Source organism: Neophocaena asiaeorientalis, unplaced genomic scaffold (assembly GCF_003031525.2).
Source record: "Neophocaena asiaeorientalis asiaeorientalis breed wild unplaced genomic scaffold, Neophocaena_asiaeorientalis_V1.1 scaffold132, whole genome shotgun sequence".
Taxonomy (NCBI): Eukaryota; Metazoa; Chordata; class Mammalia; order Artiodactyla; family Phocoenidae; genus Neophocaena; species Neophocaena asiaeorientalis.
The window spans coordinates 1,535,223-1,559,546 of NW_020173393.1; the positions used below are offsets into that span (position 1 = coordinate 1,535,223).

The 24,324-nt window shown below is 53.5% G+C and overlaps 1 protein-coding gene across 2 annotated transcripts in view; it reads right to left on the reverse strand.

The window, feature by feature from the left end:
* SLC12A5 (solute carrier family 12 member 5) overlaps positions 1-24,324 on the reverse strand; it is a 38,591-nt gene that overhangs the window by 4,051 nt on the left and 10,216 nt on the right. For both annotated transcript variants that reach the window (XM_024746863.1, XM_024746862.1), the window contains exons 2-21: positions 21,178-21,272; positions 20,698-20,829; positions 20,176-20,322; positions 19,309-19,363; positions 18,678-18,808; positions 16,471-16,712; positions 15,454-15,665; positions 13,646-13,816; positions 13,238-13,336; positions 13,034-13,091; positions 10,980-11,154; positions 10,278-10,396; positions 9,860-9,958; positions 8,822-8,941; positions 8,367-8,471; positions 6,652-6,820; positions 4,053-4,248; positions 3,057-3,226; positions 1,858-1,989; positions 843-950 (exon numbers count right to left, since the gene is read on the reverse strand). In XM_024746863.1, the coding sequence (XP_024602631.1) occupies positions 843-950; positions 1,858-1,989; positions 3,057-3,226; positions 4,053-4,248; positions 6,652-6,820; positions 8,367-8,471; positions 8,822-8,941; positions 9,860-9,958; positions 10,278-10,396; positions 10,980-11,154; positions 13,034-13,091; positions 13,238-13,336; positions 13,646-13,816; positions 15,454-15,665; positions 16,471-16,712; positions 18,678-18,808; positions 19,309-19,363; positions 20,176-20,322; positions 20,698-20,829; positions 21,178-21,272 (2,735 nt within the window). The remainder of the gene's footprint in view (positions 1-842; positions 951-1,857; positions 1,990-3,056; positions 3,227-4,052; positions 4,249-6,651; positions 6,821-8,366; positions 8,472-8,821; positions 8,942-9,859; positions 9,959-10,277; positions 10,397-10,979; positions 11,155-13,033; positions 13,092-13,237; positions 13,337-13,645; positions 13,817-15,453; positions 15,666-16,470; positions 16,713-18,677; positions 18,809-19,308; positions 19,364-20,175; positions 20,323-20,697; positions 20,830-21,177; positions 21,273-24,324) is intronic.

Sequence of the window (24,324 nt, forward strand, 5' to 3'; positions counted from 1 at the left end):
GATGTTCAGCCAGGATGTGCACTTTCGGGACCCCTACCAGTTGTTAAACTATTGCAATGCTTCCACATCAAATAGCTATTGCCGCCACTGACCTGGCCACTCCAACCCCTCTCCAGGACCCCTGGCCTCTCCACTATCCAGCAACCAAAGGGTTAACACCTGGTCCAGCTGGGCTCTACCTTAGCACTACGGTCCAGTGCCAGTTCTGACTGGTCAGAGCACATGCCATTTCTTACAATTTTACTGTCACCCACCTCCAAGATCTCTTCTGTCCCCAACCACCAGGGTACCATAGCTCATTTCCCCAAGGACCCCTACTCCCTGGGGTGGGGCTTTCATTCAAATGCCATAGGGCTAGTGGTCCCACATTACCCACACTGGGGAGATCTTACACCCATACCCCATGAGAGCTCATCATTGTTACCCCTGAGAACCCAGTTGGAGGTTTGCCCCCAACTGTCGTCATCAGCTGCATCCTGAAATATCCATCTGTTACCCACTCTCTAAGACTCTCTAAGGGTCTATCACATAATCCCTTGTCCCCCACACTGGCAGCCCACGCCCCTGAGGAATCATCATCCATACATATTTAACATCCACTATTCTCCCTTGGGCCCCAGAAGTCACATAGTGAGCGGAAGGTCTGTCACGCATGCCAAAGCCCCTCTGCATCCTGGCTGGGAGGCTTGAGAGATGCAGCCACTGTGTGTACCCCTGCTGCTGGGGAACCCAGTGCCAGAAGGTGGCAGTGCCAATGGCCAGGATTGGGCCATCCCAAACCTGTGCACACCCAGAGCTGGCAGCAGCTTGAGACTCTCCGAGCCCAGCCAGGGCAACCTCACCTCCCTCTCCCGCTCATTCTTGGTTAAATGCATCTGCTTGAGGATCTGGGAACGCTGCTCCATCACCAACGTCTTCTCGTAGGTGTAAGCTGAGATGTCACTTTCATGCTGTGGGCAGGCAGGGGTGGAGATGGGGTGGAGGAGGGGAAAGGGGGGGAAAGTATGAGCTTAGGCGCAAGGCCAAGGGGAGGGAGGCAGGCCCCCTTCTTTCTGCCAACCTAGGGTTTCCCTATCCAATGACCTAGTTTAATCAACAGTTGTGGGAGGCAAGGACAAAGCAGAGGGCGATGCTCTTTGAAGGCAATGCGGCTCAATCCCTCCTCAGCCAAGCACAGGACCGGGCGAATGAATGGGTGAATTAATGAATGAGTGGATTAATTAATTACCTGGGTGAATGGAGACGGGGGAGAAATATAAAAAGGAACACAGAGATGAATGAATTTTGTACATGGATGAATGGATGAGTGAGTGAATAAATACATTAATGGATATGTGGGTGGATTAATGAATACACAGAGAGATGGGTAAATGGATAAATAAGCTGAGAGGAACGGACAGACAAGAGGCTGTAGAATGTGAGTGTGAGGAGCATGGACTCTAGAGCCAGTCTGCTTGGGGTTGAATCCTGGCCCTGCCACTTAGTGTGTGTTCGGGGCAAATTACTTAACCTTCCTGTGCCTCAACTGCCTAATCTGTAAAACGGAAATGCTGATAATTGTATCTATTTCATTGATTGCTGTGAGAAGTAACATACATAAAGTGCATAGGACAGTGCCTCGCATGTAGTAAGCATCATTAATTAGACATGGCTGTTCTTACGAAGGAGAGAAGGGTGTATGGATGGATGGATGGGTGGGCTTTCGGGTGAATACGTGAGAGGCTAAAAAGTGGAGGCAGGGAAGGGATCCAGCATCACAAGCTGATGGGAGTTGGAGTTCCCCATTTGGTTCTGGGGCCAAAGGGAAAGAGTCCAGAAGGGATTCCAAAACGTCAGAGGTGGCTCCTGGGGACTCACCATCTCCACCACTTCGACCTCCGCGGTGATACGTAAATGGTACAGAAATGTGGTCAAATCCTTCTTCATCTGGATGCTATTGTCGTCCATCTGGGCCACAGTGAAGATTCGCATCTTGCACTTCCGCCAGACCTGGAGTGGTGAAAGGGACCCAGAAAGGTCCAGCCCAGGTGCAGTGCAGAGACCCAGGGCCAGAACGTAGACAGGACCCTGTCCCTCACCCTTCCCACGCACCTTCCCACACATACATGCAGCCCCCCCAATCCTCTATCTCAAAGGCCGCTCCCTACAAAAACGCCTCTGCGGGGCTTCCCTGGTGGCGCGGTGGTTGAGAGTCCGCCTGCCGATGCAGGGGACGCGGGTTCGTGCCCCGGTCCGGGAGGTTCCTACATGCCGCGGAGCCTGTGAGCCATGGCCGCGGAGCCTGCGCGTCCGGAGCCTGTGCTCCACAACGGGAGAGGCCACAACAGTGAGAGGCCCGCGTACCGCAAAAAACAAAGTTTTGAAAAACGCCTCTGCGGGGCTTCCCTGGTGGCGCGGTGGTTGAGAGTCCGCCTGCCGATGCAGGGGACGCGGGTTCGTGCCCCGGTCCGGGAGGTTCCTACATGCCGCGGAGCCTGTGAGCCATGGCCGCGGAGCCTGCGCGTCCGGAGCCTGTGCTCCACAACGGGAGAGGCCACAACAGTGAGAGGCCCGCGTACCGCAAAAAACAAAGTTTTGAAAAACGCCTCTGCGGGGCTTCCCTGGTGGCGCGGTGGTTGAGAGTCCGCCTGCCGATGCAGGGGACGCGGGTTCGTGCCCCGGTCCGGGAGGTTCCTACATGCCGCGGAGCCTGTGAGCCATGGCCGCGGAGCCTGCGCGTCCGGAGCCTGTGCTCCACAACGGGAGAGGCCACAACAGTGAGAGGCCCGCGTACCGCAAAAAAAAAAAGTTTTGAAAAACGCCTCTGCGTAGATGAGGGTCCCCTCATTAAAGCATCACTCGATTGAATTAAACATTGCTCTCCTTTATAATTCAAGGACATCTGCAAGGGGAGACACCTTCAGTTCCCAGCACCTCAGAATTAAGGAGGGGATTGGAGCCCTTTCCCAGGAGCTCACGTGGAGGCTGGCCCCTTCCGGAGCCCAGAAACCCCGCCCATGGATGTGGGCACGAGCACACAAACGCGCAGACGCGCACTCACGCACACGCATGCGCACCTTGTGGTGCCGCAGCAGGAAGGGCAGCAGCATGAGCATGCCGCCGTCGTGCACAATCCACCAGACGTCGATGCTGCCCTCCGAGAAGCGCTCCGGGTTACCAGGAAACATGGAAACGTTCTTGGTGACCAGCAGAGCCAGGTGACCGGCCGTGGTTTCCCGGACCAGCTCTGGAGGAGACCAAAGAGATGGCCAGACGGTAAAACAGTGACCCTGGTCCCCTTCTGGCACCCAGCACCCCACCCCCACCCCATCCCGCCTTGGCCTTGGGCTGAGGAGTCAGAAAAACCCCACCTACCTGGGCCTCATCGCTTGTTTGAATTTGGGGAAGCCTCTCTGGGCCTCCGTTTCCCCACCGTTCGAGTGGTGATAACAACACCTGCCCTTTCTGATTAAGAACTCGACCACGCAGGGCTCACTTAATCCTCCCAACCACCTTCTAACTAGGATCTACCGGTAAAGCCGCCTCAGGGTTTACCAGCTGCGTGACCTTAATCTCTCCGTGCCTCAGTTTCACACCAATAAAATGGAGGCAGCAATGCCCAGCCCTCACAGGCCTGCTGAGAATGAGAGAAAGCCTCCACTTGTCTGGCACACAGAGCACAGTCTGTGTTAGTTATTGTATTACTTAGTACCCACTACTACCAAGGCATCTGATGCCCAGAGAGGGTGAGGCACTTGTGAACAGTCACACAGCGAGGAAGGGCCAGAGGGGAGATGTAGACCCGGGCCTCAGCGACTTCAAAGCTGTAGCTCTTCCCACTCCCTGCACTGTCTTCCTGCCAGGGTTGTGAACCCTGCCGGAGCCAAGACTGTCTCCTCCACACCTGAGTCCCTGGGCTCCCCGCACAGTGCCTGGCACATGGGAGGCTTTGAACGCCATCACCTGCATATGCCGACTCCATACCTGTCACGCCTGGGAAATGATCCCCAGGCCCAAAGAAGGACCGCCCCCCACACCCAGGCCTCTACCACCCCGAGCCCACACAGCTTTACCAATGAAGTTCCTCCACGTCTGATGAGCCTCCTTCTGCCGCCAGTTTCGGGGCCAGCCAACGAGCACGGTGTTGTGCTGCAGCCCCCCGAGGCCCCCGGACTGAATCAGGTGGGACACACCATCTCGCAGGTTGGAGGAGATCACTACCTGGCAGAAGCCCTTCACCTTCTCTGCCTCCATCAGGCGCCGGATGGACTGCGGGGAGGGGAGGGCTCAGAAAAGGACCAGCCTCAGGCCTCCCTAGCCCTGCCCAGCCCCTTGCAGCCTCCCTAGCCCCCATCTCTCCCCGCCATCAGCCCTCCATTCCTGAAGCTCAGCTCTGAGCATGTCGGCCTCTGGCACCCCGTCACCTGTGGCCCCCGTTCCCCGCTGCTCAGTCAGAGCTCTTCATGTTGGGACACCACGCTTCCCACTGTCCTGCCGTTGCTCACACAGTCCCCCTGCAAGCTCTCACCCACCACCCAGAGCCCCTCCCCGGCCGACCCCATTGTCCATGACACTCTGCCTGGCCCAACTCAACCATCACCTTCCTCAGACACCACCCGTCCACCCAAACCACGATGAAACTGGGCCCCTCTGCATAGCCAGACAATTTGGTTTTTAACAGCTTTTAAAAGTCAGCATGACAGTAAGCATTTAAAACGCACATTCAATCTGCACAATGAGGGAAGTGTTCTTATTACTCTCACTTTATAAGTAAGGAAATTGAGGCTCAGAGAAATTAAGACTTGCTTCAGGCCATACAGATAATGGATGTTACTGTAGAAGTTCAAGTCCGGGGGTCTGACGCCATCCTTCACACTCTTAACCAAGCCTCTGATGTCAAACAGAAAGGGCTCCTGGGCTTCCCTGGTGGCGCAGTAGTTAAGAACCCCCCTGCCAATGCAGGGGACACGGGTTCGAGCCCTGGTCCGGGAAGATCCCACATGCCGCGGAGCAACTAAGCCCGTGCGCCACAACTACTGAGCCTGCGCTCTAGAGCCCATGAGCCATAACTACTGAGCCCGCGTGCCACAACTACTGAAGCCCGCATGCCTAGAGCCCACGCTCCGCAACAAGAGAATCCACCGCAATGAGAAGCCCACGCACCGCAACGAAGAGTAGCCCCCGCTCGCCGCAACCAGAGAAAGCCGGCGCACAGCAACGAAGACCCAACGCAGCCAAAAATAAAAAAGAGAGAAAAAAAAAAAGAGAGGGCTCCTATTTCTATCTCTGCCCCCGCCTGTTTAATTCAGCATGCAGTGGCTGAGAATGCGCTGTGCACCGGGCCAGGCCCCAGGGGAGATGGAGAGGCACAAGACCAAACCCCAGCCCTCAAGCTGGTCACAGGCTGGTTGGGAAGACAGAACGTACACAGAAGGCTCTCAAGCCCACCTGAGGTTGACAGGTGCTACGCTAGAGTTAATAACTGCAGAGCAATGTTGGGCAAATCACCTCCCTCTGTGAGCCTCAGATTTCTCATCAATCAAATGGGCATCGTGACAGCTACCTCGTCCAGGAAGAGGGTGGATGACATAACATGATGTGAGTAGAGCTTAGTATATACAGCCTGAGAGATCCTAAACACTCAACACATTCTATTGCTCTGCAGTTATTCACTCTAACCTCAGACGGGTTTGAGAGCCTTCTGTGTGTGTTCTATCTTCCCCACCAGCCTGTGACCACCTTGAGGGCTGAGATTTGGTCATCTACCTCTCCACGTCCCCCGGGGCCTAGCCTGGTGCCCGGTACACAGCACATTTGCAGCCACTGCAAGTTGAATTAAACGGACCAGTGGAGGCCTCCAGCCCTGGGCCCTGACAGATCAGTGTGAACGGCCCAGTGAGGCAGAAACAGCAACTGTCGCAAGCCATTAGGTGTGTCCCTCCCCCTCTCATCTCACCTCCCTCAGGCCCCCTTTCCTCTCTCCACTTCTAGCCATGGCCCCGAAAGGAGAGAGACCTGAATCGCAGACAGAACCCACTTCCCCTGTCACCCACCAGACACCTGTTAATGACGCTTAACGCAGAGCCCAGCTGCCCCAGCCCACACTGGCTGTGTGCACTGCTCTGTGGACATGGACCAGGGGATCAGAACAAGAGCAGGTGACCCAGAGTCAGGGACCCGGGTTCAAATCCTGACTATGCTTCCAGCCACCTTTGTGACTTCCAGCAAGCTGCTTTCCGTCTCTGGGCCTCTGTTTCTCCCTGGGCCAAACAGGGGTATTCACCCTGCCGACTCCACTTGGTGTGGGGACCAAAAGAGTCCACCTATGTGAAAACACTTTAAAAGACTTATGCTTCGGCAGGTGGAGTAGGGGTCTAGCAGTTTTAATGTGAGTCTCTGTTTTCTGTCCTTAAACAAATGACCTGACTTCTCTAAGCCTCAGTTTCCTTATCCATAAAATGGGCACTTCCGGCTCTGATCGTCTTTGGTTCTGTGAGTTGGATTCTAAGGAACTCACTTGCTGAGCCCTTGGACTCCTCTTCTGAGGAAGAGGACAGAAAAGCCTGAGCCCCAGCTGATGGCAAAGGTGGTAGGAGGGAAAGTGGAAAAGAGCAAGGACTGTCTTCCTGAGTGCTGCATCCTTCCGCCCTCCCCACCAGGGCCTCTACTTACCTCCTCCGCCCGCTGGGCCTGGGGATGGTTGTCCAGAAAGGTGCCCTCAAGGACAGAGCCCACAATGGTCAGGCCCTTCCCTGCCTTGAGCTGGGAGGTCAGCGAGAGCAGCTGTGGATGTGCAACATTCTGGTCTTGGTCCACACGCACCAGCACCAGCAGCTGTGGCCTGAAGAGGGTGCGAGGTCACATGATCCATCCACCACCTACCCAACCGCCATAAACTCATACACCCGTACGCCATACGCTGGTGAGTTCACTAACCACACGACCTCCATACTCCTGTACACCTATACACCCACCACTCACCCATCCACCTACACATCCATCCATCCATTTCCTTGAGTATCAAGACATCCAACCATCTCCCACACATCTATCCATCTACCCACCCATCCATCTCTCCATCTACCTCAGTCACCCATGTTTCCATCCACCCCCCCACCCATTTTATCCTTCAGTTACCCACTCATATCCATGTTAACTTACCTACACATCCTTCTACCGCCATCCATTCACACATTCACCTATTCACCCAACAACCCTCCCGTACATATACACATTCAGCCATCTACCCATTGATTTATCTGTTCATTTCCTTATTCATTTAGCCACTGCAGCCAGCCAGCCACCATCAATTTAATAGCATTCTCTAAACACCTACTCTGGGCTAGACCCTGTGCTAAGCATTTGAGGATTCACAGACAAATTATGCAAAGCCCCGGTCTCTGGAAGCCCAGTTTAGTAGACATCAGCAAGGACAAGCCAACGATGTCCTAGGCATAGTTCAGGGTTCCAGGCCTTACTCTTAGCAAAACGAACCTGAGGGAGAAGAAGGAGGGATTGGCCTTGCAGAGCAATCAGTTAGAAAGCACCCTGGGGGGCTTCCCTGGTGGCGCAGTGGTTGAGAATCTGCCTGCCGATGCAGGGGACACGGGTTCGAGCCCTGGTCTGGGAGGATCCCACATGCCGCAGAGCAACTGGGCCCGTGCGCCACAATTACTGAGCCTGCGCGTCTGGAGCCTGTGCTCCGCAGCAAGAGAGGCCGCGACAGTGAGAGGCCCACGCACCGCGATGAAGAGTGGCCCCCACTCGCCGCAACTGGAGACAGCCCTCGCACAGAAACGAAGACCCAACACAGACAGAACTAAATAAGTATTTTTTTTTTTTAGAAAAGCACCCTGGGCTGAGAGGCAGGAGGTGAAGATTCTGGGTCCAGTTCTGCCTTCCATGACCCCTGAGACCTTCTCTAGGCCCTGACTGTCACGTGGATAAAATGGAGATTGTTATTCATCTAGAGATTTCTAAGAGGCCCTATAGCTCTCAAGGTGGATGATTCACCTCTCCCAGAGCAAATGCCACATGCTACAACGTTTACCTGTCTGTGCGCATGCCTTGTCCACAGAACTGTGAGCTCACTACATCCCCAGAGACGGGAAGGGGGCAGGGCATAGATCACGTGTTCATATATCTTTTCTAACGCATGATGGAATGAATGGATGGATGGATAGATGGTCGGGAGACTGGCCTGGCGGGTGGGGTTTCGGAGAACAAATGTCTGGAACTCAGCTCAGCCTCGGTGTTGTAGGTGGGAAGGGTTCAGACAAGGCTGAACACCACTCAGCAACCCCAAAACAAAGCAAGCGGGGTGGGTTGGGCCCTGCTCCCTGCCTCTCCCCCCGCTGAGCCCTCACGCTTGTGCCTCCACCACTGACCTCCAGTTCTTGGTGTGCGGGGGCCCTTCCTCTAGGCGTAACAGGGCGTAGCGAGCCGCACTGAGAGACAGGCCTCGGATGCCATCGCCCCACTCCTTCTCCGCCCTGGGGCCGGGAAGGGGGATCGCAAGAGGCAGAAAGCCAAGGAGAGTCAGGGAGAGCCGTCCACCCTGAAGTGGCCACCCCAGCACAGAGCCATCGATCTCAGGCTCAGAAAGGAGGTCCCTCCTGCCACCTCCATTTCTCAAAGCTTCAGCCCCTCCCCCTGCTCCTGTTCCGTCTCTCCCCATCCCATCCCATCACCCTTTGCCCTCCACTCTAGTGCCACCTTCTCCCACTTCCTGCCTCATCCCCCCGACCGCCCACCCCCGAGCACTCATCACCCCTCTCTCTCCCCTCCTCACCCCCTCCCATCCCTCAGTCTCGCCCAGCCCTCCCCGCTTCCCCGCGCTTACCCACGGTACTCGATGTACTTGTAGATGAGTCCGGCAATGAGCATGGCCACCAAGGCGTAATACCAGGAGCAGATGAACATGAGGGCCAGGCAGAGGCTCATGCCCAGGAACGAGAGTGTCCTGGACGGGGGGAGGGAGAGCCGGCCTCTGAGCCCTGGTGGGGCTGTCACTGGTGCCTGGGCTCAGACAGCAGGAGTTAGATGGGGCGGGGCATGGGCGAGACCTGGGAGGCTACAGCCAGGTCTAGGGGACATCACACCGTCATCTCCATGAGCACCACGGGGACGTGGGGCCTCTGGATGAACGATCAGCCACAGACAGGGCGCCTCCCCTCGCCCCACCCAACTCCTAAGTCACCACCCTGCCCTGTCCCAGTGCCTTAGACCCTGCCAGACCGCCCTGCCAGGGAGGTTCTGAGGCAGGAGTGTCTGGGGAAAGTTGGAGGCAAGATCTCCCAGGAGGAATGTGACCCCAGGGAAGAGGTGACTGGCACAGCAGTAGCACTGAGATGGGGGGCAGGCAGCCTGGGTTCTGGGCCAGGTGTGCCATAGTCTTGCTGGGTGGCCTTAGGCCACCTTTCCCTATTGGAGCCTCCGTTTCCCTTTGGTAGAACAAGTGTGATCATTCCTGCCCTGTCTGCCCCACAGGCCTATTGTGAAGATAAAGAGCCATCAAGGAAAACGATCAGAAGTCCAGCCCCACATAAGGAGCATCTTCCGTGCGCCAAGCAGTGTAATGCTTACAAGGGCCTATGAGGTAGGTGCAGTTATTGTCCCATTTCACAGCTGAGGAAACTGAGGTTTCCTCGTCAAGACTGGAAGGTGTTGCGCTCTATTGACAGGAGAGGGACTCTGGCTGAGGCTGTTTATACAGTGTTATGTTACTACTTGTGATTATAAGGAGGCCTTCTCCAGGACTTTTCTCATGCTAGTTGTGAAAAGTGGAGTTTGGGATCCTTAGACCTGGAGGGGATGGGCTGGGGCGAGGGGGAGATGAGAGGACGGTCCTCTGGGGCAGGGAGGGGGAACGGGCACCCACCAGTGGTAATAGCGAAAGCGTGGCCGCCAGTTAGGCGTCCTCAGCAGCGTCTGTACCGCACAGGCCAGGTTCACGAACATGTAGCACATCAGAAAGAACCTAGAACACAGAAAGGTCCCAGGAGAGACAGAGATGCAAGGGGAGACAGAGTCAGAAGCACAGGGAGAGAAAGGAAAGGGAAAAAGAAACTGGGGAGCTGGCCGAGTCATGTTCTGGGGCTTAGGAAGAGGTTCAAAGGCCAAATCCCCTTACAACATGCCCTGGTGCATGTGGGGGTGAATCTCCGTATAACAAAGGACAGGTTTCTACGACAGTGGGGTTGTTAAAGTGTTTGGGTGGGCTGTCCAGGGTCACAGCTGAAGGATCCAGGTAGAGAGACCCCCAGAGATGATGGGGAGGGCAAGAGGCCAGCACGCACATAGAGAGGATGGGGGCGACCTCGTCCAGGGATGCAATGAGGATGCCAATCTCGCAGATGCAGGCGGTGAGAAGCAAGGCCCACGTTGGCTCTCCGTTGGCTTTGCCGTGGCCGAAAACCTGAGGACAGAGCAACCATCACAGGGGGCTGAGACCTTAAGGACTTCTTGTCTCTCTCTTCCAGTCTTGGAGACCAGTACGGCAGAGGCAGGGAGAGGATGCTGTATTTCTCATCCTTTAAATGTACCCAAGGGGATACCAGGTTTTTGCTGTATCTCGCCCACTCTGACATTGGTACCCCAGTGCAGTGCAGTTCAAATGATCCCTGAAGGGGAAAAGGAGGGGACACATGGAGGAGGAGCTGCAGGGGGCCAGCAAGCAGCCATGACTGAGTTCACCATAAATCTTTTTTTTTTTTTAAGTACCACAGAGAGCACCCTCCTCTTACTTGCCCTTTGGCTGCCTCCCTGAGACCCCGCCCAATCACGAGGCCAAAGGAGGACCATTCATTTTTCCCCTAAGCGCGGACAACCCTGCCCAAAGAGATGGCCCTGATGTTGGGCCCAAAGGCACACCCGTTCTTCTTAGTGGCGGCACAGAGCAGCAGGGCCCTCTGCTCCCTGGGTAGCCGCCCTGGGCAGGGGCCTGGCTGGCTGGTGTAGGCGGTGGACTGCTGTCCCCACACCCTGCCCCTGCCGCTGACCTGCAGGAAGGGCACTATGCCATCGCGGGAGATGGCCTGCAGCAGGCGTGGAGCCCCCGTGAGGCTCTGCAGCCCAGCCCCGCAGGTGGAGAAGAAGGATCCGATGACAATAACCCAGGGGGACGGCCAGGCCAGGGTGCCCACCACCAGGTTGCCATTCACAGCTTCGCCAAACCTGGAATGAAGCAGCAAAGGGACAAGAGATGCTGGGTGAGCACCGCCACCTGGATTTCAAAGGTCTCCCGCACAAACTGCGGGACAAACTGTACGTCCACTACGAGGCTAGGCTGTGCGGGGGAGAAGGACAGACAAAGCCCCTGATGACCTGGGCACTTTCTGTCTGTGTGACCTTGGGCGAGACATTCAACCTCTCTGTGCCTCAGTTTCTTCAGCTGTAAAGTGAGGATCATTATAAACCTATCTCACACAATTGGTGGGAGGAATAAGGAGATAACATATGGAAAATACTTGGCACAGTGCCTGCTACGTGGTACTAAGAGTGACACTTTTTTTTTATTGAGGTGTAGTTGATATTCAAGATTATTTAAGTTTCAGGTGTACGACATGGTGTTCACAATTTTTAAAAGTTGTACTCCACTTATAGTTATAAAATATTTGCTATATTCCATGTGCTGAACAATATATCCTTGTAGCTTATTTATTTTGTACATAGTAGTTTCTACCTTTTAATCCCCTACCCTTATCTCGCCCCTCCCCCCAATAGTGATTCTAGTACGAGGTCAATTGTGTAATACTACGTCATCCTGGGCAGATATCTCAAACTATTAGAACCTCAGTGTCTCCATCTGAAAAATGGGGGTTCTGGCCTCATCGTGTAGTGATGGTATGTGGTGTGAGGATCAAGAAAAGCATTTTCTAACATGACACTGTCTTCAAATGGAAGATGCTACCTCAGTAGGTAGAGAGAGCCCTGTCCCTTCAGTGTGCAAGCAAAGGTACACTCAGATGGGCCGTTGCTAAAGGACTTCAAGAAGCAGATGAAAGATTATCCTGAATGACCTGCCGAATCCCTTGCAATCTTGTGGGAGGTCTACGATGAAATGAAATGAGATAAATGGAGGTTAAGTTGCCCTAAAAGCTAATAGGTGTAATATATGCAAATTGCCCATTTGGCCAGGTCACCTCCCTGCTTAAAATCCTTCAGGGTTTCCCCCATTTTTTATAAAGTAAAGCTCCAGTTTCCTGGCGCCAAAACCCAGACGTCCAGGACTGGCCCTAGCCTAGGTCTCCAGCCTCATGTCCCCACTTCCTGGAAGCCAGAATGGCGCCTTGGAAACTGACTTCTGTGACAGGACCTCCTGTTTTCACCCCGCTGGTCGTGTATGCACACACCCTCCAGAGGTGTGTGCTCCAGAAGCCCTGAATGCTTACAGCTACTGGTACCCCTACATGCGCGCGCACGCACACACGGCTCTTGGTCCCCTCTACTTTGGCCATGCTGTTCCCACTGCCTGGAGTGCCCTTCCCCCTCCTACTTTCCTAGGTAGTCTCTACCACTCAGCACGTAAAGTGGGAAGGAGAGATGAGAAAGCGTGTACAAGGCACTCCCACAGCATCTCCTCTTCCCCGACCCTCTGGGACTGGATCGCAGCCTCCATAACCCCCAGGCTTTGCTTTATCGCCACCCCTACAAGTCTGTTGACAAGTATGGTGACCAGCTCCAAAGAGCTCCTTCAGAACAAACATCATTAGTTATTTATCTTTGTTATTTATCCCTGCCCCCAGAACCCTGGACAGTAGCTAACACATAGACATCCAGGAAGTAGTAAATGAATTAGTAGATTTTAAAGAAAAAGGAAAGGAAAGTATCGTTATCTTAAAGGAAATCAGACACCGCTCATGCTTCTTGAGTTGGAGTGACAAGAGAAAGGTGAATTATAAGAAAGTGAGTTGACAGGCAAGCCCTGTGGCCTCCCTCCCACAAGGCCCCTTGCCCACGTTTCAACTACCCTGCCAGGCCTGTTTCCCAGAACCCGGCCCTCCATGCCCCACCGCCCCCCCAGAACAGGATCCTCCCTGATCCCCTTACTTACTTGTCCCGAAGGACGACCCCCTCGATGCAGGCCCCAAACAGAACAACGGAGCTGATGTCTGCAGCGGAGCATGAAGGAGAATCCCCAGGGTGGCGCTGTCCTTCCTCCCCACCCCTCCTGAGCCAGCCAGGTGAGGCGGCAGCTTCAGAAGCCCTCCGTCTAGCCCTCCCCACCCACGGTGGTCCCAGCCCCAGTGAAGGATACAGACAGCGGAGGTGGTGGCGATGGCCAGGATGGTGCCAGTGGGAATTGACTTCTGGGCATCCCGCAGGTCCCCAGAGCGGTTAGAACCAGCCATGATCCCTGTGAACAGAGGAGCAGCTAGGACAGGAGCCACAGGAGACCAGACAGACTGAGAAGAAAGGACATCAGCCTCAGAGTCAGGAAGCCGGGGATCTAGTCCTGGTCCACTGACTCCTATGAGACCTTGGGCTTGTTACTTGGCTTCTCCGGGCCTTAATTCCCTCACCTGTCTGTCCAGTGGGAACTGAACTGTTGGCTCCTGCCTATGTAATGGGGCTGTTGGACTCAGAAATTGCCCACATCGTGACTGACTCTCTCCCTACCCATCCACTCCCAGCCAGAGTCCTCCCCTTCTGAGCTCCCCTTCACCTGTGACTGAGGGGAAGTAGATGCCAACCAGCAGGGTGAAGTAGGAGGTCATATCGCTGAAGACATAGGGATGGTCCATGTCGACAGGGGTACCATCTCCCAGGCCCACCGAGGGCATCCCACGCCTTTCCACAATCACCCCCTTGGTCAGGTAGGAGCTCCAGAGGTTCTCTGTGGGAGAGACAGGATGCTCAAGGAGAAGACCAGACGTCAGGGTGCCAGAGCTCTGGGGCCAGGAGGTGGGGTGGGCAGAAAGAAGGGTCAGGTTCAACCACCTCTCACTCCCCCTGGGCCTTATTTCCACCAACATTTCCGAAGCTCCCGCTTTGGGCCAGGTCATGTGCAGGGGCTTTGCACATGGATCAGATCTAGTCCTTGCCCTCAAATGGTCCAGTCTACAGGGGGACATAGACACACACATCTCAGGCTGATTCAGTGTGTCCCAAACTGATCTCACCACCTACTCACTCCAAATGGCTCCTTTCCTATATCCCTTATTTTGGTAAATGACACTACCATCAACTCAGAGAGCTTGACATTGCCCTCAACTGCACCCTTTCCCCATCTCCGTTTCAAAAATCTCCAACTCCTGTCCCTTACGCCTCCTAAATATTTCTCAAATACGCCCCTTCTCTCCTTCCAGGGTTCCTCCACTTCTGCACTAAATGTCAAATTTAGTGATAATTGTGACGAGAACAGGCAATTCTCGTGTGGAGGGCTGTCCTGTAGCACTGTAGGGTGCGTAAGAACATCCCTGGCCTCAGCCGCCAGATGCCAGTAATAACCCTTCAGTCGTGATAACCCAAAATGTCTCCGGACGTTGCCACACATCTCCTGGGGGGCCAAACAGCCCTGGTGGAGAGCCACCGTGCCATTCCCACTGCTGTCACTCCATCACTCCAGGTAATAAAACCACTCTCACCTGGACTCAGCGTTAGCCTCCTCCTGGACTCCCTGACTCGGTTCCCTCTCTGCTTTTAGCCCATCCACGTTAGCAGCCAGAGTGAACCTTCACAAGCAACACGCTGACCCGGTCCATCCCTTTACTCAGAACCCTTTGGTGGCTCCTCGTCACCCTCAGAACACTGTCCAAACCCTTCAACGTGTTCCAGGGCTGACCACAGTCAGGCTCACGCCAGCCTCTCCAACATCATTTCTTGATTGCCCCTCCTTCCTTTGTACTTTATGCCCCAGTCACACCAAATTACCTGGGGTTGGAAGGACACAATATGCTCTTCTGTGTCTGCATACTTTTAGGCAAGCTGTTCTTCTGCCTGTTAATTCCCTTATTCCCTTTGTATAACTGAAAATCTCTTATTTGTCCTTCAAATCCCTTCTCAGATGAGTCCAGGAAGCCTTGTCTCACCACCTTATACACATGAGCACTCCCTCCCTTGGGAGGTCTCTGTTCATTGAATGCACACCTACACATGTCCTAATTTATTTGCTATTACTTCTGTCTCTGCTATTAGACTCCTTGAGGCCAAGAACTGTGACTTATTTATGTTGTGTTCCTGGTGCCCAGTGCAGTGCTAGGCAGTTAGCAGGTACTTAGTGAATACTTGTTAAGCTGCTAACTTTCTTTCCCACTAGGTGGTAAGGTATGCAAAGGCTCCCTTTCATCTCTACCTTTCATCTCTACCTCTCATCTCTACCTCTCTGTGATCCCAAGGATAGAACATGGCCCAGAGTAGGTGCTCAATTAAAACTGATCGCATTTAACTGAATCCCAAGGAGTCCCTTAATCCTATTTAAGCCACAATCCCTGCAGCATTCCCTGGACACCAGACCTCTTCCCTCCCTCAGACCTTTGATGAGGCCACTGGCAGCGCCAGGGATGCCCTGGATCTCCGTGACATTGTTTCGGGTGAAGTACTCATCACAGGTGGCGTTGAGGAATCGGGAGGAGCAGAAAAGGCCCCAGAGCCGTGTGGTCACTGTCTCATTTCCTTCCCAAGCCAGCTTGGCACAGACGTCAAAGCCATGGCGAGACAGTGTGCGGTTCCCCAGGAGGCAGATACTAGGGAGAGAAACAAGGGAGGAGGGTGGTGAGGGACGTAACTTTGCCCTGGTTTCACAGTAGAACCGCCATGGGAGCACGAAACACATAGACGCCAGGGCCCCATATCCAGAGATTCTGATTTAATTGGGATGGAGCCCAGGATCTGTGTTCTTTCAAAGCTCCCCACAAGTGATTCTTTTCTTTCCCCCAGGCCCTGGGAGTCCTAATCCCTGGACCGCCAGGGAATTCCCTCCCCCCAGGTGATTCTAATATGCAGCCACGGCAGAGAACCACTGCTTTCGGGCGATGCTATTTCAGCATCGTAGACAGCAGTCTCCGTGTTCCGTTCTTCTGGGCAGTGGGACGTAGGGGAATGTGCCCTAGGGAGAGAGGCAGAACCAACAGGGATCTGAGCCCTGAGACCCTCTCTTCCATGTCCTTTCCCATGATAGAGAAGGTGTTTAATACTAAGAGCTTGTCACATTCCAGAAGGTTGTCTCTACCCAAGAAAGGTTCCCTAACACAGACCGGTCTTCCCTTAAGAAATTGTTCCACTTGGCTCTTCCTAAGTCCACCTCACCAGCAAGCCATTGACCCTCACAAGGAAAGCTGTGCACACCTCCAATACATGTTATCCCATCCTAAAGAGATTTCCCTTAAACCAGGAGAGGTTTTCCCTCCCAAGGGAGTTTATTGTAAATCCACAACCACCCTGATTCTGAGAGATGGGGGCAGGGGAGTTGGCAGAGACTAGTGTGAAGACCCTGAAACCAGTCCAGGGAGGAGGGGGAGGATGCCTGAGGCTCAGGGCAGTAGCACTTACGGGAAGTTGGGTGGGTCAAAGGCAGATTTGATGACCCCGGCATAGATGGCCAGGATGGAGAGGATGACACAACCCAGGAAGACCAGGGCAAACTTGTTGACATACTTGACGCCCACAAATACCACGGTGGCCATGCAGGTGAGCACGCAGGTGCCGTACACACGCATATTGTTCAGCATGGCTGCAGCCTCCCCACTGGCATCTTCTGCCTTGAAAATGGCCATAGCTGGGAAGAGGTAAGCCTGTGGGAAAGGGGTGCGGAGGTCAAGTAAGGAAGTAACCCACTAAGTAACCAACTAAGAATTTCTCCAAGGAAATAACCTGAGGTGCAGGCAGGGCTTTGGAGAAAAGATACGTATCACAACATATTTACAGTAGTACAAGACTGGAAATGACATCCAATGATAGGGGAATAGTTAAGGAAATCATGGTCTATCCTGCAAGGACTATTATACTGTCATTAAAAGATCGTACTGCAGGAATGTTGGGAGCAATTATTAAGTTCTATTCTTTTGTTATCAAGTATAGTTCTTAATGATTATTTATTGTTTTTATTATTTCAATAAGAAAGGCAGATATAAATTAGACATTCATCCCTAGAGGATTGGGTAAATAAATCATGATATTTCTGAATAGACTATGTAGCTGTTAAAAAGGACAACATAGATTTATATGAACTGACTCGAAAAGGCTATCCATGTTATATTAGGTAAAAACAATCAATTTTTGAAAAGAATGTGTCTTATCTCATTTTGGTAAATATATATGTGTACTTACATGTGACTATATACACACATATGTGTATATATGTCTGTCTGTGTGTAGATACATCAAAATGTTAACAGTCGTTTCCCCTGAATGGTAAAAATGTGAATAATCTTTATTCTTTTTGCACATCTGTATTTTCCATAATTTCTATACTAAATATTAATATATTTATATTCTTACAAAAGTTATTTTCACCTGTGATATTTGCAAAGAGGGTTTTGCATTATTAGAGAAATCTATAGAGTTATATTTTCTAAAGACAAAATACAATATCACAAAAAACTAGACGGATGTACCAAATGATAATGATGATTTGCCTTAGGAGATTGTTATTTCCTTTTTTACATTCTTTGATTTTTTTCCAATTTTATGCAATGGGTAGAATTGCTTTTATAAGAGTTCTTTGATTTTGTAAAAGCCATAGAGGTCTATTATTATTCTCTCATAATTTGGCTTTTGGGGTCCTTTATTCCCCATCTACCCTCCCTGCCCCTGGACGCCTCCATTCCATCCCCAAACCAGAAGCTGCAACATCTGTTAGTTCTAGTTCTCTGAAGCCGAGTGGTTGGGTGGACAAGCACGGGCTTCAGGGTCAGGAAGACACAGGTTCGTATCCCTTCCATACATCCCTTAAGCTCTCTGAGCCTTGCTTTCCGCATCCATAAAATGGGGACATCTTCTAACTAATGCAAGGGTCGTGAGGATAAAATAAAATGATACACTGAAGGCCACGGGGCCTGGGTAGAGTAGGAGTTTGGGAAATAAATGTCAGCCCCACTTTCTATATACCGAGGAACCCTCTTCAGCTCCCACCTCACCTCCTCCTGCAGGGGCAGGAAGAACCGAGACCAAAGTCAGCAGCCGTCCACTTCGAACACTGCCCAGGGACCTGACTTCTCATCAGTCACTGCTTCTAACAGATCTCTTTCTCAGCTCCCTCTTCTTCTGCTCTGCCATCCGCTAGCCATCAGCCCTCTACCACTAACATTCCCAGAGTGCTTAGCACTGTCCCTGGCACACAGCAGGCAGTTACTGTGTGACATGACTTATCATTTCTTATTTCATGATTTTACTCTTCCCAACCCACCTCTGCCACTCGGTAGCTGAGTGACCTTGAGCAAGTCATTTCACCTGACTGAGCTTATCATTTGTAAAATGGGCATAATAATACTTAAGCCTCATGAGGATTCAAGCTAATGACTGTAAAGCACTTGGAACTCTGCTGAGAGCACAGTGGGTGCCTGATGAACGACAGCTGTTCATGTTACGTAATTAGTGTATCCTGTCTCCCCAACTAGACTGTGAACTCTTTCCAGACAGAACCATGTCTGATTTTCCCTTGGCCTTACTTAGTGACCCAGCCTACAGGAGGTGTCCAGGGAGCATCAGTTAACTGACTGACAGCCTGGGGCCCACACCTCCTCCTTGGCCCCTCTCACCAGCAGGATTTCGATGGTGCCCAGGATGTACATGGCCCCAGCAAACGTAGTGCCCAGGTAGAAGCAGAGGCCCACAGCGCCCCCAAACTCTGGACCCAGAGACCTGGAAATCATGTAGTAGGAGCCGCCAGCTGCAGAAAAAACCCAGTATCAGCAAGAGGTTCGAGGGGCACTGGGCTGCCGTAGGGGATGAGGGAGGATCAGAGACAGTGGTGCGAGGGAGGTTCCTCTGGGCCTCCCAAGCCTTACAAGCTGTAGCCCTAGGCCTGAAGGGAGACCCAGCCAGACACTCTGAGTGGCTTCTATAGCACTAATTCCCATGTTGCTAATTACCCCTCTAAGGAGGTCATAGCTCAGAAAATAGGATGATGGAGAGGAGGGTCTCAGGCAAAGGGAGGAGATCTCGCATTGCCCCATTCAACACCATCAACACCTCCGTCCCCTCCCCTTCACACGGCTGCCCCCATCTATCCTACGAAAACGCCGTAACCCAGCCCCCGAATCTGCGGTATTGCTTCTCTGGGGTCCTGATGGCACCCAAAGCACAGGACACTGTCCCTCCTTCCAACTACCCAGGCCTCCCTCCCAACCATCCAGGCCCCTTCCCCTCCAAGAAGCCCCAGTCACATACCAGGCACAACACCATTGGTTGCAATTGCACTCATGGAAATGGCCGTGAGCATCGTCTGTGAGGAGAGAGATCGTCAGAGTGGCGAATAGGGTGGGGGCCAAACCTTCTACCCCATAAACACCCGCCAGACCCACAAGTCCTCTTCCATCAAGCTTGTCCTCGGTCCTGTTCCAACTCCTACTCCTGCCAAGTCCTTCTTGTCCAGAAAACCCCTTCTTCACCAAGCACATGAAAGAAACGCAAGCTATAGCATCAGAGAGCTCTGGAAACCCCAGCTTGGCCTCTGACCAGCTGTGTGACCGGAGACAAGTCACTTCAGTTCTCTAAGCCTCAGTTTCTTCATTTATTGAATAGGCAGGAGTACAAGCTTCAGCACTGGCTACTCACACGCAGAGGGGGGCTCAAGGGTCACGTGTGAGGAAACGTAAACGTCGTGAGAAGTAGGCGTTTAGTGAACATGTGACTTTTTTAGAGAGGATGGGAATAATTCAGTTACAAAGCTGTTTGGGACCCGTAATCCCATTTTTTGTGAGTCAAGACCTACTGAAATGTTAACTACTGTGAGACTGTAGGTGAGTTTTATTTATTAATGTACACCTATCTTTTTCATCAATGAGTCTGCGGTACCTGGGTAATTACAGCCAAGCGCACACACACACAGCCAGGTGAAACCTGGTTAATAGCCATCAGGGACTAGCCTGTGAGATGCTGGAAGGACCAGGCAGACCTAATTTACTCTCAAAGATTACACGCAGTGGTTCCTATAAAAAGATCAGGTCTCATGCTTCCCCCTCCTCCCCCTCCCCCCGCCAGGTCCCCGCTCAGCCCCAGCTGCCAGGCGTCAGGAGAGGGGAGCGTGTCACTCACACAGGAGCAGCAGATGAAGACCATGCAGAAGGACTCCATGATGCCCGCGATGCCCACCACCCAAGTGAGTCGCAAGAAGAGGATGACACCAAAGATGTTCTGCAGGCACGGTAGGTACACGCCCATGAAGGTGCCCATGCGGGGGGCCTGCCAGGGAGGCCAGCATCAGTTTCTGCAGCCCCCCAGTCAGTGCCAACACCCCAGGCCCACTCCTCCTACCCCGGCCCCTCCATCCCCCACTTTTCTCTTCTCCCCATCCCCATCCCTTCATCCCTCTTCCCTCTGATTCTCATCTCGCTTCCCTCCTCCCTTCAGGCCTCTATCACCTACCCTTCAAGCCACCCCTCCCTCTCCCCTCCATGTCTATCCCTCACCTCCCATCCCTTCCCCTCCTTCAGCATCCGCCTCCCATCCCTCTGTCTCCATCATGCATCCCTCCATCTGAATCCATCTTTCCTGCCCCACCCCCTCTCCCCTCCCACCCTCCCTCCTCCCTCAGCCCTTCCTCCCCGAGGCCCTCACCTGCACCGGCTTCTTCTTTCCACCCTCATTGTTTTCTGCCTCTTCGTGCTCCCTACTTCCCTGGGGCAGGTTGGTGTAGTTGGCCAGGCCACTGAGCAGGGAGGACACCATGGGGCTGGTGTCCATCTCCTCCTGTGGAGGGAGGCTCTCAGTGTTGGGAGGCTAAGCCCTGGTCGGGGGTGGGGGGGCTAGATGGTTGGAGGCCGAGAGAGATGCAGACCAGGGGCAAACCGTTGAGGCTAGGATGAGATGAGCAAGGAGGAGGAGAGCAAGGAGAACAGGGAGAGAGGGGGTTGGGGTGAGAAGGGGGATAGCAGGGGAAAAGGGGAGGAGAAGAAATGACAGGGAGGTTCAGGGAGGAAGGTGGACCTGAGGGAGAGATGGAGAGGAGGGGACTGTTCCCCAGGGAAGGAGGGAGGGGGTGGCTGACGAAGGGGGAGGTGAACTGTGGGTGGAGGCCCAACTCCCCTGGCAACCCACCTCAAACAGGGCCATGTTCTTGCCATCATACTCCTTCCCCTTCTCTGTGTCGGTGCTGTTGATGAAGGGGCTGCTCTCCTTGGGGTTGCCATCACCTGAGAAGGCGGAGGAGTCAGGGGCCTGGCACCAGCTGGTTGTGGCCCACATACCTGGACGTCCAGCTGAGTGGCCGCTTTAACTCTCTGAACCTCGGTCTGCACATTGGAAAACTGGAGCTAATATTACCTCCCTTGCAGAATTTTAGTTGACAGCGCATACGAAGAGCCTAGTGCGCTCCCTGGCTCGTACGGGGTATTTAATGAACGTGGAAGTGCTCCCTTGCTCTTGGGGGTCCTTCTTCATTCACCAGGGCACCCTAGACTCTCCAGCGTCCCCTCCTTGACCACAACTAGCCCATCCTGCTGTTTGGGGGTGGGGGAAGGCAGAGAACCCTGCAGCTGAGGCCCCAAGGATACTCCACCTCTTGGAAGAGTGACCCCCCCATTTGGCATCTCCTGTGTCCCTCATTCATCTTCAGTCAACAAGTATTTACTGGATGTCTCCTGTGTGCCAGTGTGGGCATGGGCGTGGGGGAGTAAGACACAGAATAAGACACCATCCCAGCCCTTGGGGAACCCAAAGGCAGGGGAGATAAACCAGCAGCCAGGAATTTCCAACCCAGAGGATAAGGTCCGCGGTAGAATATGAAAGAAGAGCTGTGGTAACACAGGAGAAGCGTTCAGCCCGGCCTGGGAGGTCACGGAAGGCTTCCCAGAGGAAGTGACGTGTCGGCTGAGAACTGAAGGATGAGTAAGAGCTAGACTGGGAGGGAGGCGGGAGGGTGTTCCAGGCAGATAGAACAGCAGAACAGCATGTTCGATGGCCCAGAGGTGAGAGTGAGAGGAGTGGGTCAGAGGAGCTGGAGGAAGCTTGATCCGGCAGGAGTCTAAGGAAGGGGTACGGTGGGGTGGGGGGCAAGGATGGGGAATAGCATGTAAAAAAAAAGAGGCTAGGAAGGTAACTGCGGGCCGGGTCCTTAAACGACTAGCCGGCCATGTTAAGGATTTTGGACTTCATCCAGAGGACAATGGGAAGTCATTGAAGAGTTTCAGGCAAAAAAACACCATGAACAGATTTGTGTTTTAGAGCAATTGCTCTGGTCTTTAGATGAAGAATACAGAAGCTAGTTAGGGACTTTCAGAAATCTGGGCAAGGACCAATGATACCCAGACCAGAAGCAGGGTGGAACCATGAGTAGACTCCAGAATTATTGGCACACATGTCTATGCCAGATATTTGAGGATGTGGGAGGGAGGAATCTAGGATAAGGCCTGGGTTTCTAGCATGGGTAAATGGGTGGATATGGTGCTATTTAATAAACAGGGGAGGGCTTCCCTGGTGGCGCAGTGGTTGAGAGTCTGCCTGCCGATGCAGGGGACGCGGGTTCGTGCCCCAGTCCGGGAAGATCCCACATGCTGCAGAGCGGCTGGGCCCGTGAGCCATGGCCGCTGAGCCTGCGTGTCTGGAGCCTGTGCTCCGCAACGGGAGAGGCCACAGCAGTGAGAGGCCCGCGTACTGCAAAAACATAAATAAATAAAAATAAATAAACAGGGGAAAGAAGGAGATTGGGGGTGGGGAAGTTGCTGAATTTGATTGCTGGTGAGGCGCTATAGGACACCCAAGTGAATATGTCCAGAAGCACTTGGATGTACGGATCAGTCTGGGTCCCAGGAGAGAGGCCAGACAGGAGGAAGACATGGGGGTAGCCCATGAAAAGGCGTGTAGGAAGTGTGTGAAACCGTGTGCCTGGAGGAGATCATCCAAGAAGAAAGCCTCTAGGGCATTAAGGAGAGGGTCCTTCCAAAGAGATGTAAGGGGCCCTCCACAGACACACTCCCTTGGCTTCAGCCATCACACTTTCTCAGTTTCAGGGCTGAACCCCAGCAGTAGACATCTCTTTGGACTCCGGAGAAACTCTCCAATGACCAAAACAGAAGTGAAGTTGAGGCCCTACATATTCTGAATGTCCTGTCCCCTCATCTCCTGGTCCCTCTCTCTCTCCCCATCTCCCCAAATCCTCCCCAGCCTCTCCTCCTGGAAACCTTCCTTCATCTCTCAGCCAGGGTCCATCCCCAGAGCATGACCTGCTATAACCAATCTCATCCCGACTCAAAATTGTGGAAGTGATGCCTCACATCCTCAAGGGAAACCCACCACCGTCTCCTGTCACCATCTCCACTTCACTCATCAAGCCAAGAACTTCTGCTCCCAACAGGGGCCTCCACCAGCTCACTCTTCTCCTCACATATGTGGGTTCCTGGGACTCGCAGACCGGTCCTCCCAGTGGGAGCCTGGCATGTAATAGGGGCTCAGGAAAAAGTCTGTGGAGGTGAATTCCCCCAGGCTCCCTTCCTGACCCCCAGTGTCTCAGAAGAGCTGTTTGGGGCCAGAGAAAAGGAGAAATAAAAGTGAGGTGGGTCCCTCCTCCTTTTAAAATGCTGGCAAGATGTTCCTATCACACTACGGTGGTAACTAGAGAGGTTGAAGGGGGATGAGGTGAGAAGAAATTTCTTGATGGTTAAGAAAACAGGCTGGAGCCAAGGAGATTTAGGTTCCAGTCCCAACTTCGGTGGCTGTGTCGACACGTTGGGCAAGTCACTTAAACTAAGCCTCAGTTTCCTACTTTGCAAAGGGATAATAATGGTATTTAACTCATAGGGCTGTTGTGGGGATTAAGTAAAATAATGCCTGTTGGGCGTGCCCGGCACCTAAGTGTAGCTACTGCTGTTACTGTTACAATTACGATTACTAATAGACGTGGTACCCCGTCCAGCCTGGGCTCCCTATCCCACACGCCTTCCCCGGCAGCAAGATTTAGGGGCCCTGTCTCCTGTGGGACTGGGTCCCTCTCTCCACAGCGTCCGCTCTTAGGGGCAGGACAACCAGACACGAGAGCCCCCCATTCCTTTCACACCCCCTCCCCTCCTCCTTCGTGGGGGCGCGGGGCGCGTGCAGGACGGGGATGGGGGGCGTCCCGGCCCGAGACCCGGCATCGAAGCACCTCCGCGCCGGTCTCCATGGCGACGGCGCGGGCAGAGAGCGCCGCGCGGAGCAGAGCCGGCCACGCGCCCGCAGCGGCTTATGTAACGCGACGCGCGGCGCGGAGCC